General features: G+C 34.9%; 1 protein-coding gene across 1 annotated transcript; it reads left to right on the top strand.

Moving 5' to 3' along the window:
* Positions 1 to 13,426: 13,426 nt before the first annotated feature.
* On the top strand, positions 13,427 to 15,187 carry LOC150110150 (peptidoglycan-recognition protein SC2-like). The gene is made up of 4 exons (XM_090390535.1): positions 13,427 to 13,463; positions 13,611 to 13,796; positions 14,499 to 14,701; positions 15,044 to 15,187. Exons 1-4 carry the CDS (start codon positions 13,427 to 13,429, stop codon positions 15,185 to 15,187), a joined length of 570 nt encoding a protein of 189 aa, XP_090246661.1.
* The last annotated feature ends 3,695 nt before the right edge of the window (positions 15,188 to 18,882 follow it).

The raw sequence follows: 18,882 nt of genomic DNA, 5'->3' as shown, positions 1-18,882 counted from the left end.
ATTAATAACATAGGGAAAAAATACTTTGCTTACCCATGTTATGAATGTACTTTTCCAGATATGCTTTTATATACAAAAGTGTATAAAAACACTTTTGTAGTATAAGAGTTACATTACATATACATATACTGCTGTGAAAGAAATCAAAGCACTCCCCATGGGCAAGGTGCATCTTGAAACGTGTTTGTATCAGGTATAAATGAAGGAATATAATGCTACGAAGTCACTGCAACTGTGTCAGGGGGTGAAATAGCTGCAATAAGGGACCTGACGGAGTTTGAAAGAGAGGTTGTGATTTGATGTCATGTTTCAGGCCTATCTGCTCGGTAAATTGTTGAAAAATTGGGCCATACCAAGTCAACAATCAGTGATACCATACTCAGATGGAAGCGCAGGGAGTCACCTGCAAAATGCTCCCTGCAATGCACTACTCATCACACTCACCCTACGTAACCGTAACGTGCTACAAAGGATACTATGTAAACACCACCATTCGTCGGCCAACACGTTGAATGCGGAGTTCCGGGCATCGACTGGAACACGAATTTGCCCAAAACATTCAGAACCGAGGCTAACAACATGGGTTTCCAGTGAAAGAATAATTAGAACCGCAATAAGCAAACCCCATAATATACGAAACAGCATGCAACCTCGTCTTCAGTGGTGCAGAGAACGTGTACAGTGGGACATGGAAGTTTGGAATGTTTTATGGAGCGACGAATCACGCGATGCCCTTTATCAAGCTGATGGACGAGTGTGGCAGATGTCCAGTGAACCTCTCTTACCAAAATGCGTAACCCCAACTATGAAATTCGGAGATGTGACAGTATGGTTCTATTTTTCCTGATTTGACCTCGGACTTGTGTTTGTGGTGCCACAAACATTGAACTGCGGGAGATATCTAAACATTCTGGGAAAAGTAATGCTTCCTACTTTGTGGCGTTTCTACGGAACTGGCCATTGTCGCTTTCAGTAAGACAATGTCATAAGGCTGCTGCTGTTGTAACTGCGCCGTTTATGGACATGAATATCATCATTCTTGAGTGGCCTCCATAGAGCCCTGATCTTATCTATATTGAACATCTGTTGGATGAACTGGAGTGTCAGATAATGTCAAGAGGCGTCCTCCCCACTTTGTTACATGCCTCTGACTTTGTTACATGCCTCTGGAAGAATGATCCAAAATTCCAATTGATTGCTATCGTACACTTGTGTCAAGTATGTAGGATTGCTGCAGTCATCGCAGCGAATGGAGATCCTACATCTTATTAAGGTGGACGCCATGGCTTTTTTTGTTCCTCACACTATGCTGTCCGTTGAGTTCTGTTCAAGTAATGTATATAAGCAACTTTACGTCAGCCGTAACATTAAATATTAGCATTTTATGCAAATGCTCATGATACATGCATTAACATATTTTAATTATCATGCTCCTTGGATAATATTCCTACATAACATTCTTCTTTTTAATCCCCAGCCCCCGATCTTACACCTATTGCGATAATGATTATTGTAATCGAAAGTTCTATCATTTTCGTGGTCTTCCAAATGGTCCATTAGTACTTTCTTGCTATTTTTTTCTATTCGTCTACTTATTCTTTCTCTTTGCATTCTGATAACATGCTTTAGGCGTTCCTTTTCCTGTTTGATATCTATGGATTTTCCGGCTGTAAGAACACATTTCTTCATTTGTGATTTTATGAAATTCTGTTACTTAAATATAAAGAGCCAATAGGCTTCATTTCGGCGATATAAACATTATTTAAATTAAGGGGATATTAAATCCCACATTGTTTTAAAACCGAATAAGAAACTCAAAGATTGGAATCAGAGAGTTTCATGCCGAATATAGTAAACTATAAAAGTATCTGCGACCACTAGCGTGAGCTAATGCAAGTAATCCTAGTACAATCTCGGGAAACTCGCAGCAAATGTGGTGAAGTTCTGATCGCTATTCTTGGTATTTTCCATAATGTAAAAACACATTTCCTAGGAAATGTATGCTGTTATTACATTATGGTGGGAGGTCACTGCCCAGACCGGTTTCAGCCTTATGAATAAGTAAAGCCGTCTCTAAAAATTCGGACGATCACTAGGCCACTCAATTGTGGGCTAAAGACCGTCCATCTCGGCGTTGACTCCACTCAGTGATGGCCTTCCACCTACCACCACCAAGCAGAACCGCTCATATTCTGAAGAAAGCATTCACCGACAAAGCCCCTCACCGGGCCTTTCCGGAAAACACTTTCCCCGGAGACTCAAATTACTCCCTTAATGCAAAAACCTTAAGAGAGCGAACTCATAATAGCCCCTCACCGGTTTTAGCCTTTCTTGAGGCTTCATTAGTGAGTAGCTAGACCAAATAGATACCAAAGAGTATAGCGAAAAGAACTTATATACTCTGCTATACGAGTTGTCAAACAGGTGCAACCATTAAGTTACTTAAATATAAAGAGCCAATAGGCTTCATTTCGGCTTCATTTCGATGAAATTCTGTTTTTGGAACAATTTTCCTAAGAGATTTCATTTCTGTAATAATGTTAAATACGATCTTAACTATTTCCGCTCTTATATCAGATCCATAAGTTAAAACTGGCTTTATTATAATTCTTAGTTACGATATTTAGATTTTTATTCTTCCTTTTGAGCATAATTTACAAAGAGAAGTGAATTTTCTTCTGTATCAGCTACGATTACTCCATCATATGCATATCAGATCAGATTTATATTACATTTTCTATTTTATGATAAATTTTTATTTCATTTAAAATATTTCTTATCTTCTACTTCTGTTATTATTTCATCCATTAAAATATGGAGCAGTAGATGACTAAATGAATCACTTTGTCTAATTCTTTTTTCATTTCAATTTTCTGCATTTCATTATTGCATTACATATTTATCATCATCATCACATCATCAGACCTTCATGGAGTCAAAAGACATCGCAGGAGGCTCCCCTCCCCCTCTCTCTCTCTCTCTCTCTCACACTTACCCACCCAGTTCATGATACCACGCCTTAAATGCATTCACTGTCTCCGCGCTCTCAACACTCTCAGACAATGCATTCCAATCACCCAGCACTCTCCGAGTAGTTGGTTTGTTGGCAATCTTTCCATTGCCATTTGATTGCCACTTGATCTAACCGTATCTACACCTAGTCCATGAAGAATTATGATGGAGACAACTTATATGTCTACATTCTTGTTCCCCCCACTTCTCCTATCCACAAGATTCTGAAAATTGCATTCGCTCAATCTGACTTCACACTCAACATTCCAGATACCACAGACCAGCTTATTCAATCATCTGTGGGACCTCCCAGTATTTTCTATATTTTTGAAAACTAGGTGATGAAACCTGTGCATAGTAATCCACATGCGATCTGATCAAAGCCTTACACAATGGAATCATAACATTCTTACTTCCATTTGAGTGACATGTCCCTGAAATTTTGTCCCGATCAACCATCCTCATATCGAAATGTATCTAGTATCATCATCATCATCATCATCATCTTTTTCTTCTTCTTCTTCTTCTTCAAGAAATGGTTACGATTTGAGGAGGAAGACTAAACAAAATACACAAGTTCTGGATCGGATGAATCTCGTAAATGTTCCTGTGGTTTTCAACAATGTTAATGCGATAAACAAGTGATACGTTTTCCAAATATAGTGTTAGTTCTTAGTGTAATACGAAAATCCATATAACGAATACTTTTCTAAATAAAAGTGTGATTTCTAAAGGGCTAATAACAGTCATTCCATGCCTAATCTAAATGTAAGAGTGAATTGTCTTGATAGAAAACTATATTGTTAATAATATAATTTGATCAGTCATAGTTTCAGTGCAAAGATAGCAGTAACAAACACTGCTCCTTACGTCAGATTCATGCATTTTTGTTCATACAGTTTTAACTCAGTCATATGGAGAAGTCCTTAGCATTAATATATTTATTAATTGCAAGAATTGGTGTAAACAGTAAGCTAAGTATTGGATAGGTAAATCATTATCGACACTACTTTGAGAATGAGACTGACACTACTTTGACATACTGATATTTAGATTATTTTCAAGTGCAAAGTACATTAATATTGGTCGATAGGAAAAATTCAACACATATTTATCACTCGTGTTAGTTCTATCCATATAATAATAATAATATATTTGTAGTTAGTCTCCATGAGTTTGCCCTTACGTTATTGGGATTCACAGTTTTAGTGTAATTAAATTTGTTTGATTTTGTGAAAACAGTGAGAATGGTCTTATTTAACCTACTAATCTCAAAGATGAAAGGATTTTTAATTATGTCTTTTTGATATCAGTCAGTTTTGTGCTTAGGCTTTCCGAATTTTGAATATTGGATATACAGCAATTTGTCTAATTTTTAAGAGATTAAGTGCTCTATCGAAATCTATATAAGCAAAGTACATTATCTTGCTTTCAATACTTTGGCAATTTGGAGAAATAAAATCACTCAAATTAACGTTCATTCAGTCTATTAACGTACAACTACAGCGCAGTTGTACTTATATAGCAAAACTGATATATTAATGATGAAGTGTTTCAGGTCATTGACTTGCTTTAGTGAAATCATTTTTGTAAGAATTTGAACAAAGCACTATGATTCCAAAGTAAGTAACAGGAACTGTGGCATGTGCGATGGAAGTATAGAGGTTAGCATAACTGCCTTTCAAGAATTACGTTTGACTCACGGTCATCGCAAGCAATTTTTATTTTTGCGAATTTATTAATATAAATTATTATAATTTCAACTTTTGTTACTTTTCTCTCATTATCATGCATTACTCAAACACCAAGAGAAGTAAATTTCTCAACGCAGTCTGAAAAGTCTCAGTCAGTCACCGACTCAGTTGTATACACACGTGTATATACTATATTACATTTAATGACACGTATATGATGCTAACCTTTCTTATAATATTATATAATTGCAAACATTATTTATCAATAATAATCAGCAACATAACAAGTAAGGAAAGGTTCGGAAGCAATGATAAAATGGATGCATCCTTTTATAATGACGTCTGTCAATATCGCAGCAATTCAACATAAAGCTGTTTCTATCAGCACTGTAGATAATTTTCGTGTGCCTAATTTTGCCATTGAAATTGTATGGTTGAAATCAAAATGGAGATAACTCGACACGTTTTGTTAGTTTCACCGAAAACAAAACCGTTCAGCTAAACCTGAGAAATAAATACACGTATTGACGAAGAACTGATGATTTCATATGTAAGGTCAAGCAACTACAGTTATGTTGTAAGTATGTCTATGAATTCAGAGTTTTCTCCGGCTGTATTCTTGCTTCTTTCTACTAAAAAATTCATTTTCACCTCGGAAGTCAACGCTTACTTAAAACTCCCTTATGAAGGTTCTTCGCAACTTACATTGAATTCGCATTCATGTCTTTCCAGATGAAGGCCTAATGATACGCCTTCTTTGGTACAACTGCTCTAAAGAAGCTTTTGAACGAAACGAATAAATTCAACTCGGTAATTCAGTCGGTGAATGTCATCGACTGCTTGTTTATCACCAATGCTGGGGATTCCATTCCATCATGAAAATTGAATGTTTGTAAAAGCTTTTCCGAACGAACGAGGCTGTACTATTTAGTAAGTAAATAATAGTTACTAAGTTGTTTTACAAGATAATTCATAATTAGTTCAAAGAAAGGGTTTATTTCAAAACGCTAATAGTGTTTCGTTTCAAAAGGCTAACTTTAACTATGAATAATGTTTACTGACCATAGTCACCTGTGTTTACCAGAATCTGACTGGTATATCACACATTCATTATTAAACAAAAATCGAATTTTATTACATGTGCACTCCTTTATCTACGTAAGCAAGTGATGAAACTAATGAAAATATATCAGGGAATGTATGTGAAGAGAGAACGTCTTTTTTTTTTATCCAAGAATAAATGAATGGAGTTTTTAGATTTTTCTTTCTGCAAAAAACCTTAAGAAAAACTGAATGTAAATCATATACGATCTAAAATATGACATTATTAAAAGAGAAAGTAAGAAACGGTAATGTAACCTTGATTAACATTCTTGGGAATTTTCATTGGGTTATTCAAGAACTTTATTAGGAACTGCGAACTTTAACGCTCTTCTTGAATCACTGTAAATTTCAATCTAAACTTGATTACAAACTTCTATTGTCTTTCGGCAAAGAAGTCAGTCTATATTACTGAATGAATTGAATCGCTTGAAAACGTGATGAAAGGTTTGTAATTATTGTTCTTTGCTTACTAATTTTGTTAATAAATCAAACTTTATCAGAGAATTATTTTTATTTTTATTTATTTATTTATTTTTACATGGCAGATCTCAATGTTTAACTAAATTTATAATGCAATTCATGTGAGACAGCTTCTCACGCTTTCTTCCCTAGAGTTCATCTCACAAGAATATCTGTCATTTATTTACAATAATTATTTTAATCTAAACAAATAAAGACATATGTCAAGTAGTAGCTTGTTTATTTGTTAATGTTATAAAGAAATTACTTAATATAATTCGAAAAGCTCGGATGACATAGATAGGCTGCCAGAGTGAAACAAAAGACTCCAAATTAGTTCAAAAAGAAGACCTCTGGAAAATTTCGATGTTCCCAAAATATAAATGATGTAAAACATCGACCTTTTACCGTGGAAATACACCCATTAACTCGCTCATTGCTCAAGAAGAGATGTGGAGGTAATGAAACCAAGAGAAACGCCAAAGCTTTGGCAAACAAATTTGAAAATTGTTTACAAATCCCGCCGCAGGTGACCTTCAAGTTCAGTATTGAAAGGACGCGGCGTGAATCAAAAGGAAAGTCCCGTAGGCAGGATTAAGGAGGTAAAGAGGAAAAGGAAGATTTTATCAGCGAAAATTCGAGAATCATTAAGTCACGTGTTATTATCCAGGGATTTCATAAGTGCAAGACTCGCACGGGGACATTAGGGGTTCAAAAACTTAATCCAAACTGCAGGGTGACTGGTGGTTAAAAGATTTGGATCCGAGATGAAAAGGGATTCTTCTTTTTTTTTATCTGGGGTGATCCGTCCACGAGAGATCGAGAGGTGCCGTTAGTTCCGGAGGGGAAGACGGAGATCCGTCCACCGTGAGCCACTCAAGTTGCAGCCGAAGATATCCGGAGGCGATAAGTCAAGGAGAAATCTTGTCGTATTGGTCCCGAAGCTCTGCTGCTCTGTTGAGTAAGTGCACGCCCTGACCTACGCAATTCTTCGCCGAGCAGTTCAAGACGCCAGAAGGCTTACCCTATATCCCGCTAGCTGTCGAGACTATTCATCGATGCCCTGTGACTCCCAGGGGAAGATTTCAAAACACGGAACGGAGGAGAGACCCCTCAAGCACCGAAAAAGGAATAAGGAAGGAAGACACATGCAAGATAGGAGGAGAACCACGTGAGTCCATCTTTTCATTAAATGTCTGTGAATTAAGTGAAAATTCCCTAACGAACGTTAAGTTACTTAACTTAAGGAGGTAGTTTTTACTGTGTGAGCATTACTCGTAACTGTGTGTAATTACTGACGAATGAAACATGAGCGCAGTTAATTTCCCATGGAAGAAGTTTGGCTATTGAATTTCTTTTGACAACTAAAATATGTGCTTGTGATAATTCTTGTTGTTGAAGAATTTACCTGCTATGATATTGTAGGAATGTTTAGAACTTGATGACATAAATTGTACCAATGTAATTACCAGAGTTTTTACTAAGTGTTTAAGGAAAAAATAAGGTTCTGAGAGATATATATGTATACGTGCGTATGATGCCTGAATGAAGCTAAATTACAATTGGTATGCACACCTAGGAAATCTATGATATATGTGAAATTTTCTAATAGTTGTGATATAAAAATAGGTTTATTAAAGATTTAATTAAGTGAGTGGGAGAGAATATACTAGGAATAAATTTTAAATGATCATTCAAGATAAAGGGATAGTCCTCTGTGAATCAAACTTGTATTTTCATGTAATTTGTACAATTATTAGACCAGTAATTAAACTTGTTTATTATTATTATTTAAAGTGTTGTCAGATCCAATCTTTTGCAATGCACTGATCCCCAAAACCACAATTCTGACTTGGAAACGGGAACCCGAAGTATAGAAGTGATTTAAGATAGGTAGCGAATATTTTGCCATGACTGCAATAATCCTTGGAGAGGATAAAATATAGATAATGCTTGATCTACTAGGGTATGAAAGCTTTCTTTTGCCTATAGGGGAACTTCGGGGGCGCAGTTATTAAACAAATAAATATCTGGAGATCCTAGGCAGAAGGAATACTTAAGGTAGATCAATAAAGATAAACAATAAAGAGATATTAAAGTAGATATACACAAAATATAAGAACAAATAATAGTATAATTAAAGATGTCACACCTCAAAAAAAAAAAATGAATGTGAACCATCGTATAGTTGCACACCAGAATACATCAGCAATTGTACTTTTGACTCACTTGATGCTTGGAAACAACACACACACAGTACAAGCGAGAGGACTCTCATTCTTGCATATTAACATCAGAAGCATCCGAAAACATTTGCTATTGTTACAGGCTTATCTGAGGAATTACACCAGTGTTATTGATATATTGGTCCTAACAGAAGTATTCATAACTAATGATGAAGCGACTGCTTTCCAAATTCCAGGCTTACAATAACATAGATCATGCCGCCAAACAAAAAAGAGCGGGTGGAATATTAATATTTATCAAACATAAATTAACAGCAAAAGAAACGGCCTATCAGTTTACACATGCTGAAACCCTTTGCCTCGAAATCACTAATACCACCAATAGACAACATTCCATAGTACTAAATGCTATTTACAGGCCACCAAACTTAAACATGATAAAATTCTTGCACGAACTCAATTGCTGGCTTTCAAGCCAAGAAATATGCTCAACCGAACACCTAATGATAATCGGTGGCATAAATATAAATATTGCAAACGAAAACCAGAACAGCACTGTACAATACCTAGACATGCTATCCATATATAACCTAATACCAACAATAACATCATGTGCTAGAGAAGAAATATTCGGAAATACTATCACTGCCTCCTGTCTAGATCATATAAACATCCGAGCACCACCAAACAGTTACACTGCATCAGTCCTAAAGTGCAAAGTAGCAAATCATTACTTCACGGCTCTAAACTGCACACTAAGACAATATCCATGCAATACCCCACAGATGAAAAGCGACACAAAACAATAATAGACAAAGAAATAGTCAACCACATAATAAGAAAAACCGACTGAGAACACATTGCATCAGATTCAGCAGATATCTTATACAACAACATTAAACTCACACTGGAGGAAATATATAAGAAAGCTGCAAAGAAAATCAGAATTCGCTCAAAAAATCCCCAAATCCTTGGATAACACAAAACTTAATCCTAGAAATACACAAAACTTAATCCTAGAAATACACAGAAAGGACGCTCTATGAAAAGAATTAAAGCGATATCCAAATAACACACTTTAAAAACTGAATATAAGATAACAAGTAATCACCTTACAGCACAAATAAGAAATGCAATAAAGAAACTACTACAGAGACAAATTAACCTCTGCACAAAACAACATGAAAAACAAATGGCATCTCATCAACGAGATGCTAGATTGTGCTCCCAACACCACCGCATCTGAAACCATAAAACACAGTCTCATGAAGGACGCAAAACCTATCCAACAACTAGCAAATGACTTTAACCAATACTTTGCAGACTCCATCCAAGAACTTCACAGAAATATTCCCTCAATCACAAAACGTGATCCTCCACTTCGACCACAATCAAAACAGATATTATGGTTCCCAACCTTAAAAGATGCAGAACTTCTCTCTGCAATACATCAAATCAAACCAAACAAAGGCCCAGGGATTGCTGGTATAAGACCTAAGGATATCAAGAAACATGCAACTAGCTTAGGTCCTATCCTACTAAAATTAATAAACAAAATATTTAAAACAGGAAAGATACCAAGTATGCTAAAGACCGGCATAATCACACCCATATACAAACATGGAAAAAGAAATTTAATCAGCAATTACAGACCCATAGGAACATTACGAATTGTCAATCAAATTATGGAGCTGTTCGTACTAAAGAAACTCACAGCATACACAGAGACCTTTCATATTATCTCCAAAACACAATATGGTTTTCAGAAAAATATGGGAACAATATCTCTCTTGGAAGACTTTACAGACGTAATTAATACTGCCTTAGACAAAAACAAAATTGCCATGGTAGTCTTTATTGATCTAACTAAAGCATTTGATACACTTACACATCAAACCTTGTAAAAGTTGAGGCATGATGGAATAGATGGGCTTCTGCACAGGTGGTTTACAAACTACCTTCAAAAGTAGAAAGCATATCACATGTTTCGGGTCAAACCGAAGTAGAGAGCTACCAGTAACCTTTGGAGTTCCACAGGTTACTGGTAGCTACTCTCCAGAATTCTATTCAACATTTACACGCACGACATTAATCAGCTACCTCTCAAACGTAAGATCTTCCAATCCGCAGGCGATAACAGCTATAATATCCATCCATAATAACACAAGCATAGCCCCAAAAAATGCAACATGACATAAATCTGTTGACAGACTGGCTCACCAAAAACTCTATACACCGAAACTCAGATAAGACAAAATTAATGATATTCAGAAATCCGCTGACTCGACCAGTCAATAACAAATATGTAACCATCCAACATCCACTCTCCAACATAAACAATACACAGAACAGTAAACCACTACAATCACTCAGGTTGAAACAATACGATATCTTGGAATTTACTTCGATGCAGATATGAACTGGAATAGCCACATAAACCATCTACACAACAAATTCCGAACAATAACTGACAAACTCTAGAGGTTAAAAGACATACTTCCCATACGCCTAAAAACACTAATATACAAAGCACTATGCCAAAATATACTAAGATATGCTACAACAACGTATGCTTTCTGTGCATCCTACAAACTAAATAGATTAATGTCGCTACAGTATACAAAATGGTAAAACTGATCTTTTGGGAACAAAGAGACAATAATGACTTTATATACATTGCAATGTCATAACACAAAATACTGACAGCAAAACATTTATGTCACTATGCAGTTTTGATAAAACATTATTTCGATGCCAACTACAGGACAGTCAGAATTACATACCATATAACAAGACCTCAGACAACTAATTATATCACATATAAATACAATAATCACTACGGAAAGGCCACGCGAAACTTCTACATCCCAGACATGATAAACAAATTACCTTTTGAATACAGAAACCTTACAAACTACAATAGCCTGAAAAGAGCTCTAAGGACATACTATGAACAAGAAACATGCACCAAAATACCGTACCAACGCAATGAAACACAATATATTCGTTCAGGCTTCCAGTTCAGCGACGCATCAAGACATTCCAAGTTATCGTGTGTGTGCGCGCGCGTGCCGTGCGCGAATTTCCCAATTACAGGCTGCAGTGGAAATCAAATCTATTAAACATATGGGTTTGATATCGCTTCCCAATACAGTAAACAAACCGGTAAATAATTGCTAACTGGTGTCATCCTTAGATAAGCTTACAAATAAGCTTCGCGGATGAAAGCTAAGAAATTACATCTCATCCAAGATAAAAGAAAAAAAAAATTAAGCAGATGGGAATTGGAGTGGGTTAGTGTTGGTATACAATGCTGCACACATCAAGACCATGAATATTTTATGACTTACACGATATCTCATGTTCTATAAAGGCACGACACATCCACACGTCTATTCTGTTATTAACAGTAACAACAAAATAACCTTGCAGATTGGGTAAGGAAGACCTTAGCCTTTTCTGCATTGTATCATTATCATTCTACCATGGATATAGGTCCAGTGGCATCTTATGGCTTCGTTGCATTTTTTCCTTTATCATCCTTGACTTCTCTTTTCTTTAGATCGCATCATAGTATTATCATATTCGCCAGTCTCGAGTTGTCTATTCTTTCGTATGTTCGATTCATTTTTTTTTAATTTTTTTGTATTTGTATTTCATATAAATACAGTAATTTTATTTCTGGTCTTTCTAATATTTTCTTCTCCTGATGTTTTTGTTGTTCACATTTTAATTTCTTACAACATAGAAGATCACGTCAAAACTTTACAAAATCTTCTTCTTGTTTGCATTTTAATCTAGCTAAATCTAAAAATATCACTGACCATTCCTGTTATCTTTATAAAACTGAAATTCTATATATATATATATATATATATATATATATATATATATATATATATATAATAACAGCATCCAAGGTATATGAAGCGTTAATTTGTTCTAAAATTTCATTTACAATCAAAATTTTACTTCCGACAGTAAATAGCCAGGACCATCATTTTTCCTCTTGATAAATTTCACTGCAAAATTTTCTGGCTATTATGCTTTATGTTCGTAATTTTAGCTTTACAAGAAGGTCAAATGAAACAAAAACTGAAACGACTCCACAAATTTTTGAAAGGATTTCGAATTAAGGTTAAAAAAATCTTTATCTTTAGAGTACATATTATATTCAAACACATTTCATATTATCAAATATGTTTGAAGTCAATTTATATTTTCATAAAATGTGTTGGACAGTTATAAAGTTTATTAATATATGCGAAACGTTTAGCGAAGAAAAGTACGCAGGAGTAGAAATATGGGCAATTATTACATCGGAAGCAGTTATGGTGATGAAGAAAAATTTACATCTATCAAAATCATATAAAAGTTTCGTCTGCATTTCCTGTATTCAGTAGAAAAATAATCTGAATTGGCAGCTATCCCGTCTCCTAAAGTAAGAAAGGCGCTGAGACATTTCCAGTGTTTCAAAAACTGTGTCATTTACAAAACATGGCATTTCATCATAAAGCATAGATAAAATATAATGACACAAAATATAAAACATAAATAGAACAGTGACAGGTGTAGCAATGTCTGTCGCGTTTTACAAAGGAGGTTTTTCTGATCTATGTGGTTTGCATTTTAAGTAAACTCAACAAACATCCGCCATAAATGAGGAATTCTCATTGTTTCAGAAAGCTGTTTCATGTACAAAACGTAATATTTCACCGTCAATCATTGCTTATACGTATGTCATTCGCTAGACATACCAGAGTGACAAACGCCATTCTTTGTTCAGTATTCTAACTAGTGGATATAAATGCTCGCGAGTATCTTTTGGAATCATTCAACTTGCGCTATTCCCTGAAGAAGAGCTTCTCACTACCTAATTCAATTTTGTAGTCTATTTCGATAAAATTTTAATCTGTTTATAAATTTAGTGGTGCAATGTTTTCTAAAGTCCTAATTTCTCCACTGTGTTCAATGGCTTTAGTTGCATTGTTTGTGCTCGAATCTAATGGTAAGAACTTTTTTAATTTAATTTACTTACCTATAAAGAAATGATGGAAGAATAATAATGGAACATGGAGAATAATTTATTCTTCTAAATTCAGTTATTTTGTTGGTATACTTCGTTTAATTCTTTAAATATCGTGAATATTTCTAGGATGTTCTGATGTGGAAATAGTTAGTCGTAGAGGATGGGGTGCCAGGCCTTCTAAACGACCCCTTCAGAATACGAACGCGGCAAATCACTTATTTATCCACCACACTGCAGGTGCATCTTGTTCCAGCAAAGCCAGTTGTATAAAAGAAATTAAAAAAATTCAGAGAAATCATCAAAACAATCGCCGTAAGTGTTTCTCAGATTACGTTAATATCCTGAAAGTGAATTTAAAACAGTTTAAAGAATGTTTTATTAATTCCTAAATAGATAAGGAAAATAATGACAGTAAATATAAAACAGAGAAATCAACCGTTGTAAAATAACTTCTCTGAGTATTGTGACGGATCATTTCATAAACAAAATTAACGCCTACTTGTCCTAGCAGATATATATTTTGCTGTCTGAGTAATAAGCAGTTTTCGCACTGAATGTTTTAGACTTCTTTTTTTTTTTTTTCAAAGTAAAACTGTGAAATAATTTCATAATTCTTTATTACACTATAAGAAATTAAGAGTGATATTATGTCGATATAAACTTTGGTAATTATGTTGGACCACTAATTTCAGTACACACGCTTTGCTTGCATATTATGCCCAATGACCTTCTTGCACATGGACTCTGTACGCATTGGCGAGAGGAACAAAGATGATTTGAACAAATCAATGTAATCAGATGCCATATTTGTTTAGTTCTCAGGAATTATTTCGAAAGATGAGAAATAATTAACTAAAGAGAACCCAAATTACGTTGCATAGTAGTTTAACTCACATATTATTAATAAAATATATTCTATACACTAAATTGTTCGTTTTCTGTACTGCTAATAAAATTGTATCTTATATTCACTTTTCTTGTAAATTAATACATTTCATATTTCTTTCATTTTTGGTTGGGATGACATCGGGTACAATTTTCTCATAGGAGGGGATGGTAGGGTATATGAGGGAAGGGGTTGGAAGAAATTCGGCACTCATACTCGTAGATACAACGATCAGGTTGCTATCTCATTCATTGGAAATTTCCAGAACAAAAATCCAAGTCAATCCATGTTGAATGCAGCCAAGAAGTTGATAGCATGTGGTGTTCGGAAAGTAAGTATGTGAAACGTCTCCGTTGTTATCTTATATTAAATGCTTTAGGTGTTATTTGAAAGAAGGCTAATTGCAATTCCATATATTCGAGATGAAGGAAGGGATCTGGAAAGTTCTGATAAACACCAAGAACAAAAATGATATTTTTGTTCTAGGTGTTGTGTTCTGATATTGTGGTTATGTCAGTTGTTTTAATATCGTTTTTTTTTCTAGATGTTTATCAGAACTTTACAGATCCCTCTCGTATAATATTTTTAATTTACAAGTAACTATGGATAGAATATTCCTTAAAGTATTTTTTGTCTAAACCTCTCTGAGCTAAAATATATTTTAATTCTAAAGGGTGCAATACTCAAGAACTACCAACTGCATGGGCATCGTGACGCATTTTGTACTACTTGTCCAGGGGATCGAATCTACTCAATTATTAAGAAATGGCCGCGATTCGTAGCAGGAAAATTACCAAAGTATACCTGTATTGGATAGCAAGAGTCAAGGCAGTGATACTAGTTATTTGAACAATCGCAATGCTACTTGTTCAATGTTACTTTTTAATTTTGCAAAGTGATGTAACAAATATTATGATGAAATAAATAAAATTATGATTTGTAATTAACCTCAGCATATTCATTTCATTTATGTTTCTAAATCTAAGGGGTGTCTAAAACTTTGGGCTGGATTCACAGAAAAAAAAATAAATAAGATTTAAAAAAAGGCTCTCTATCTTCACGTTGTATGGAATTTGTCTTTTTTCCAAGGCAAAGAAACATCTATCTACTATTGAAGACAGATCTGATTCCTCTTTCCTGAGGGATGAGAAAGCAAGAATTATTACTGCAAAAACATATCTTCTGAATTGGAGGAATAACTAAGTTGATCTAACATCTGAAGGATGATCTTCGTCATTAGAGAAAATCTTCTTTGCTCGATAATTACTTGAAATTGCATATGTCTTGTTTCAACTGCAGCGCGAAGATTCCCTCTTCTATTCTTCGTTCCTGAGTAAGCAAAATCATTTAAAAGCTGTGCTAAACATATCGCAGAGATTCATTCATTGTATGTCCGTTCAATTCGGAGGTATTCCCTAATTTCTGCGGTATGTACGCACGAAATTCAAAGTGCTCTCTTCAGTAGTGATACTTTTGCAAAATATCCAAAATGTGCGCAAATAACTCCAGCACAGTATACGAAATATCGGTCAGCATTGATGACAATATATACTACATATATAATTTCTGAGTGTTAGTTTTGTTACTACAAAAAAAAAAAGACCAATTCAAGCAAAATTTGAAATGACTTAAAAGCTTTTGCAAGATTTTCCAAATTTCGAGTATTCGAAAAATAACTTGTCATGAACGAAACAAAACATACCTGATAAGTACTTGAGTATTTTGCAAAATGCATTTAAAATTACTTGGAATAAAAAAAAACAAAGGCCAAACAGTATAAAGATTATAAATTAAAATTTGAAATTATGAACTACTTAAAATAATTACTTAAAATTTTATGGTAAAGACGAAATGTCTCGATAAACATGCTCTGTTTACCACCACTCTGTTCGTTTGTTTATATATACAGTATCAGTTGACTCAGCCCGCGATAGCTTGTAAATTATAGTATATCACGTACCATGTGCTGGCAAAAAATTATTTTCATTTCATCTAATATATTTTAATTAGATGAACTTCTTTTAATTATTTGAAGTGATTTTTGACATAATTTAAAAACTTGGTTCTAAGGTCCAAACACTAACTTTTTGAGCTACTTCAGGCCTCCGAAAAATCATGGTGGTGGTTTTACACTGGAAGATAAAATTCATCTTTCAACTAAAACACCTGATATTATTGAATGTCTTGGGGTTTAATTTCATGTTTGATTCTTCTCCTTCTTCTCTTCTTCTTCTTTGTATTGTTATTATTATTATTCTAATTATTTTATTCACATAATTGACACACAGTCCAAACACGATATCATATAAACAAATATTTGACTGGTGTTACAGAACAATTCAGATCCTACCCAACAATCTAAGAATAGTCTGTCAGGTAGCGTCGTAAAATATGGACTGTTCCAAGTAATGTTCCCCACATAAAAAAGTTTTTTTATGTGGGGCCACTTCGTTGATGTTTAATTGATGTAAGTAGTTGGATGAAATTGATGAACACTGTTAGTCGGGCTCCTCAGTTGAGACCTGTCTGACAAGGGTGGCCCTACTGGCAGCTATGCTACCGCCAGAATAGCTCTTAACATCACTGAAGCACGCAAGCCCCACCGCCACGACAAAGCCTGGGGATTATTATTATTATAATTATTATTATTAGTATTAGTAGTAGTAGTAGTAATAGTAGTAGTAGTAAAAGTGATAGTAGTAGTAGTACACCTTCGCCGAGTGAGGGAACTTTCCCAGAACATTTATTTCAGTCGCTCCCGAATTAGTCGATTTTTGGCACACATAAATAGTTTCCGAAAAGTAGGGTTTTTGTTCAAAGTAGTACATCGCAGAAATTCAAACAATAATGCCAGAGTTTCGGAACAAAAGATGGCGGCAATTATCGTGCGTACTTTCCCGTTCAAATCATTGATAGCTACGAACTCAACTGCCAGGCAAGAGTAAAGGTGTAACCTGCTACCTACCGATTTCCGTAATGCTGAGATGAAAAATGCTGACTACTTACTAATTTTCGAAATGAACGGGTTTGAATGATTTGCTGGTTTTATTATTATTATCGATTAGCAACCTTAAAAGTACAAACACAGCAACATACAAGATACATCCATCAGTAGAATAAAAATAATCGCACTAGTTAAAACATCATTGGAGCGAAGAGTTACATTTCTCCTTGATGAAGATCTCAACCAGATTAGCCACATAAATCATTTTTAATCATCTGAATAATTCAGTGAGATATATATCTTAATTAGTCGTAATATGCATAATGATACTAATCTATAATCCATTATGTGAAACCCTCTTATCATATACTATAACAACAGATATTCCGCGCAGACTACACTAAACAAGTTAATATCACTGCAATACAACACGACAAAGCCGAAGCAAAGAAGTGTGTTAACTTGATTTGCAATTGAATGATCGAAGATAAGACTGAGAGACCGAAAGTTACCACTACACAATTATGCAAAAAAATTACTTTGATGTTATCTACAAAGATAAGGAATCTTCAGGCAACCAATCGTATGATCTATGAATGAAACAATCTATATGAAAAGGCCATCCAGTAATTTTACATAAAAAGTACGTTAAACTCCTGTCAATTAAAAAAGAATGTCAATTAAAACAGAATAGGCCTTTTAATAGGCCTACTACTTCAGAAGCCCATATGAAAGAGGAATGTTTATGTTACTTTGTAGTCTGGGAAACACTGCATTTATTTTATAGTTGAATTCTACGGTCAGCTTTTCGCATTGCTTCATTCTGTGGACTTGCCTAAATTACAACCTCCTTTCACCACATGCGTCGATCAACAGTGCTGAATTTGGATTACCTTACCTACATGTGAATATTCCAAGTTTCCTGGTTAATACCATTCTTCATGCAGTACCTTACAATTTCAACCGTTTTCAACGTCCGTCAGATCACATTTTTTGCTCATATCGATGAGGAACTTTAAATTAACAGAATAGCAAGCAGCCCCTTTATATTGTATTCTGGGTTCATTTCAAAACAAGTGGCACCTTGTAAAAGTGGAATGCCGATTGTAAAATAACTGGATTGGTCACAATATTTTAACTAGAAAAAGTGTATATACCTTGCTTGAAAAGAAGTCAACGGATACCATAGTATGAGAAACAAACAGCAATGGTTCCGAGTATTTCATCAATGGGGGAGGGATTGAATATTGCAGTCCTACCATGGAAGCACAGGTTGTGGGCCTCCATTCTGAACGTTTTGGTGCAGATTCATGTTCCAGTCGAATTCCCAGAACTCCGCATTCGACCGAGGAATGGTGGCGGTTTTTACATATTATCCTTCGTAGCACTCTATCGTCACGTTAGCTGAGGATGGTGGGTCAATCACTGCAAGTATTATTTGCTATTGACTCCCTGCGTTTCCATCTGAGATGGGCATCATTGACTGTTGACATGGAATGATCCACACTACCGAAAAGATAGACCTTCAACATGGCATCCTATCACAACGCCCCTTTTATTCTCCGTCA

Source organism: Typopeltis vanoorti, chromosome 1 (assembly GCF_054136105.1).
Source record: "Typopeltis vanoorti isolate ZY-2024b chromosome 1, IOZ_Tvanoo_1.0, whole genome shotgun sequence".
NCBI classification, from domain to species: Eukaryota; Metazoa; Arthropoda; class Arachnida; order Uropygi; family Thelyphonidae; genus Typopeltis; species Typopeltis vanoorti.
Note: the sequence above shows the minus strand (reverse complement) of the source record. Positions and strands in the feature narration are given on the sequence as shown.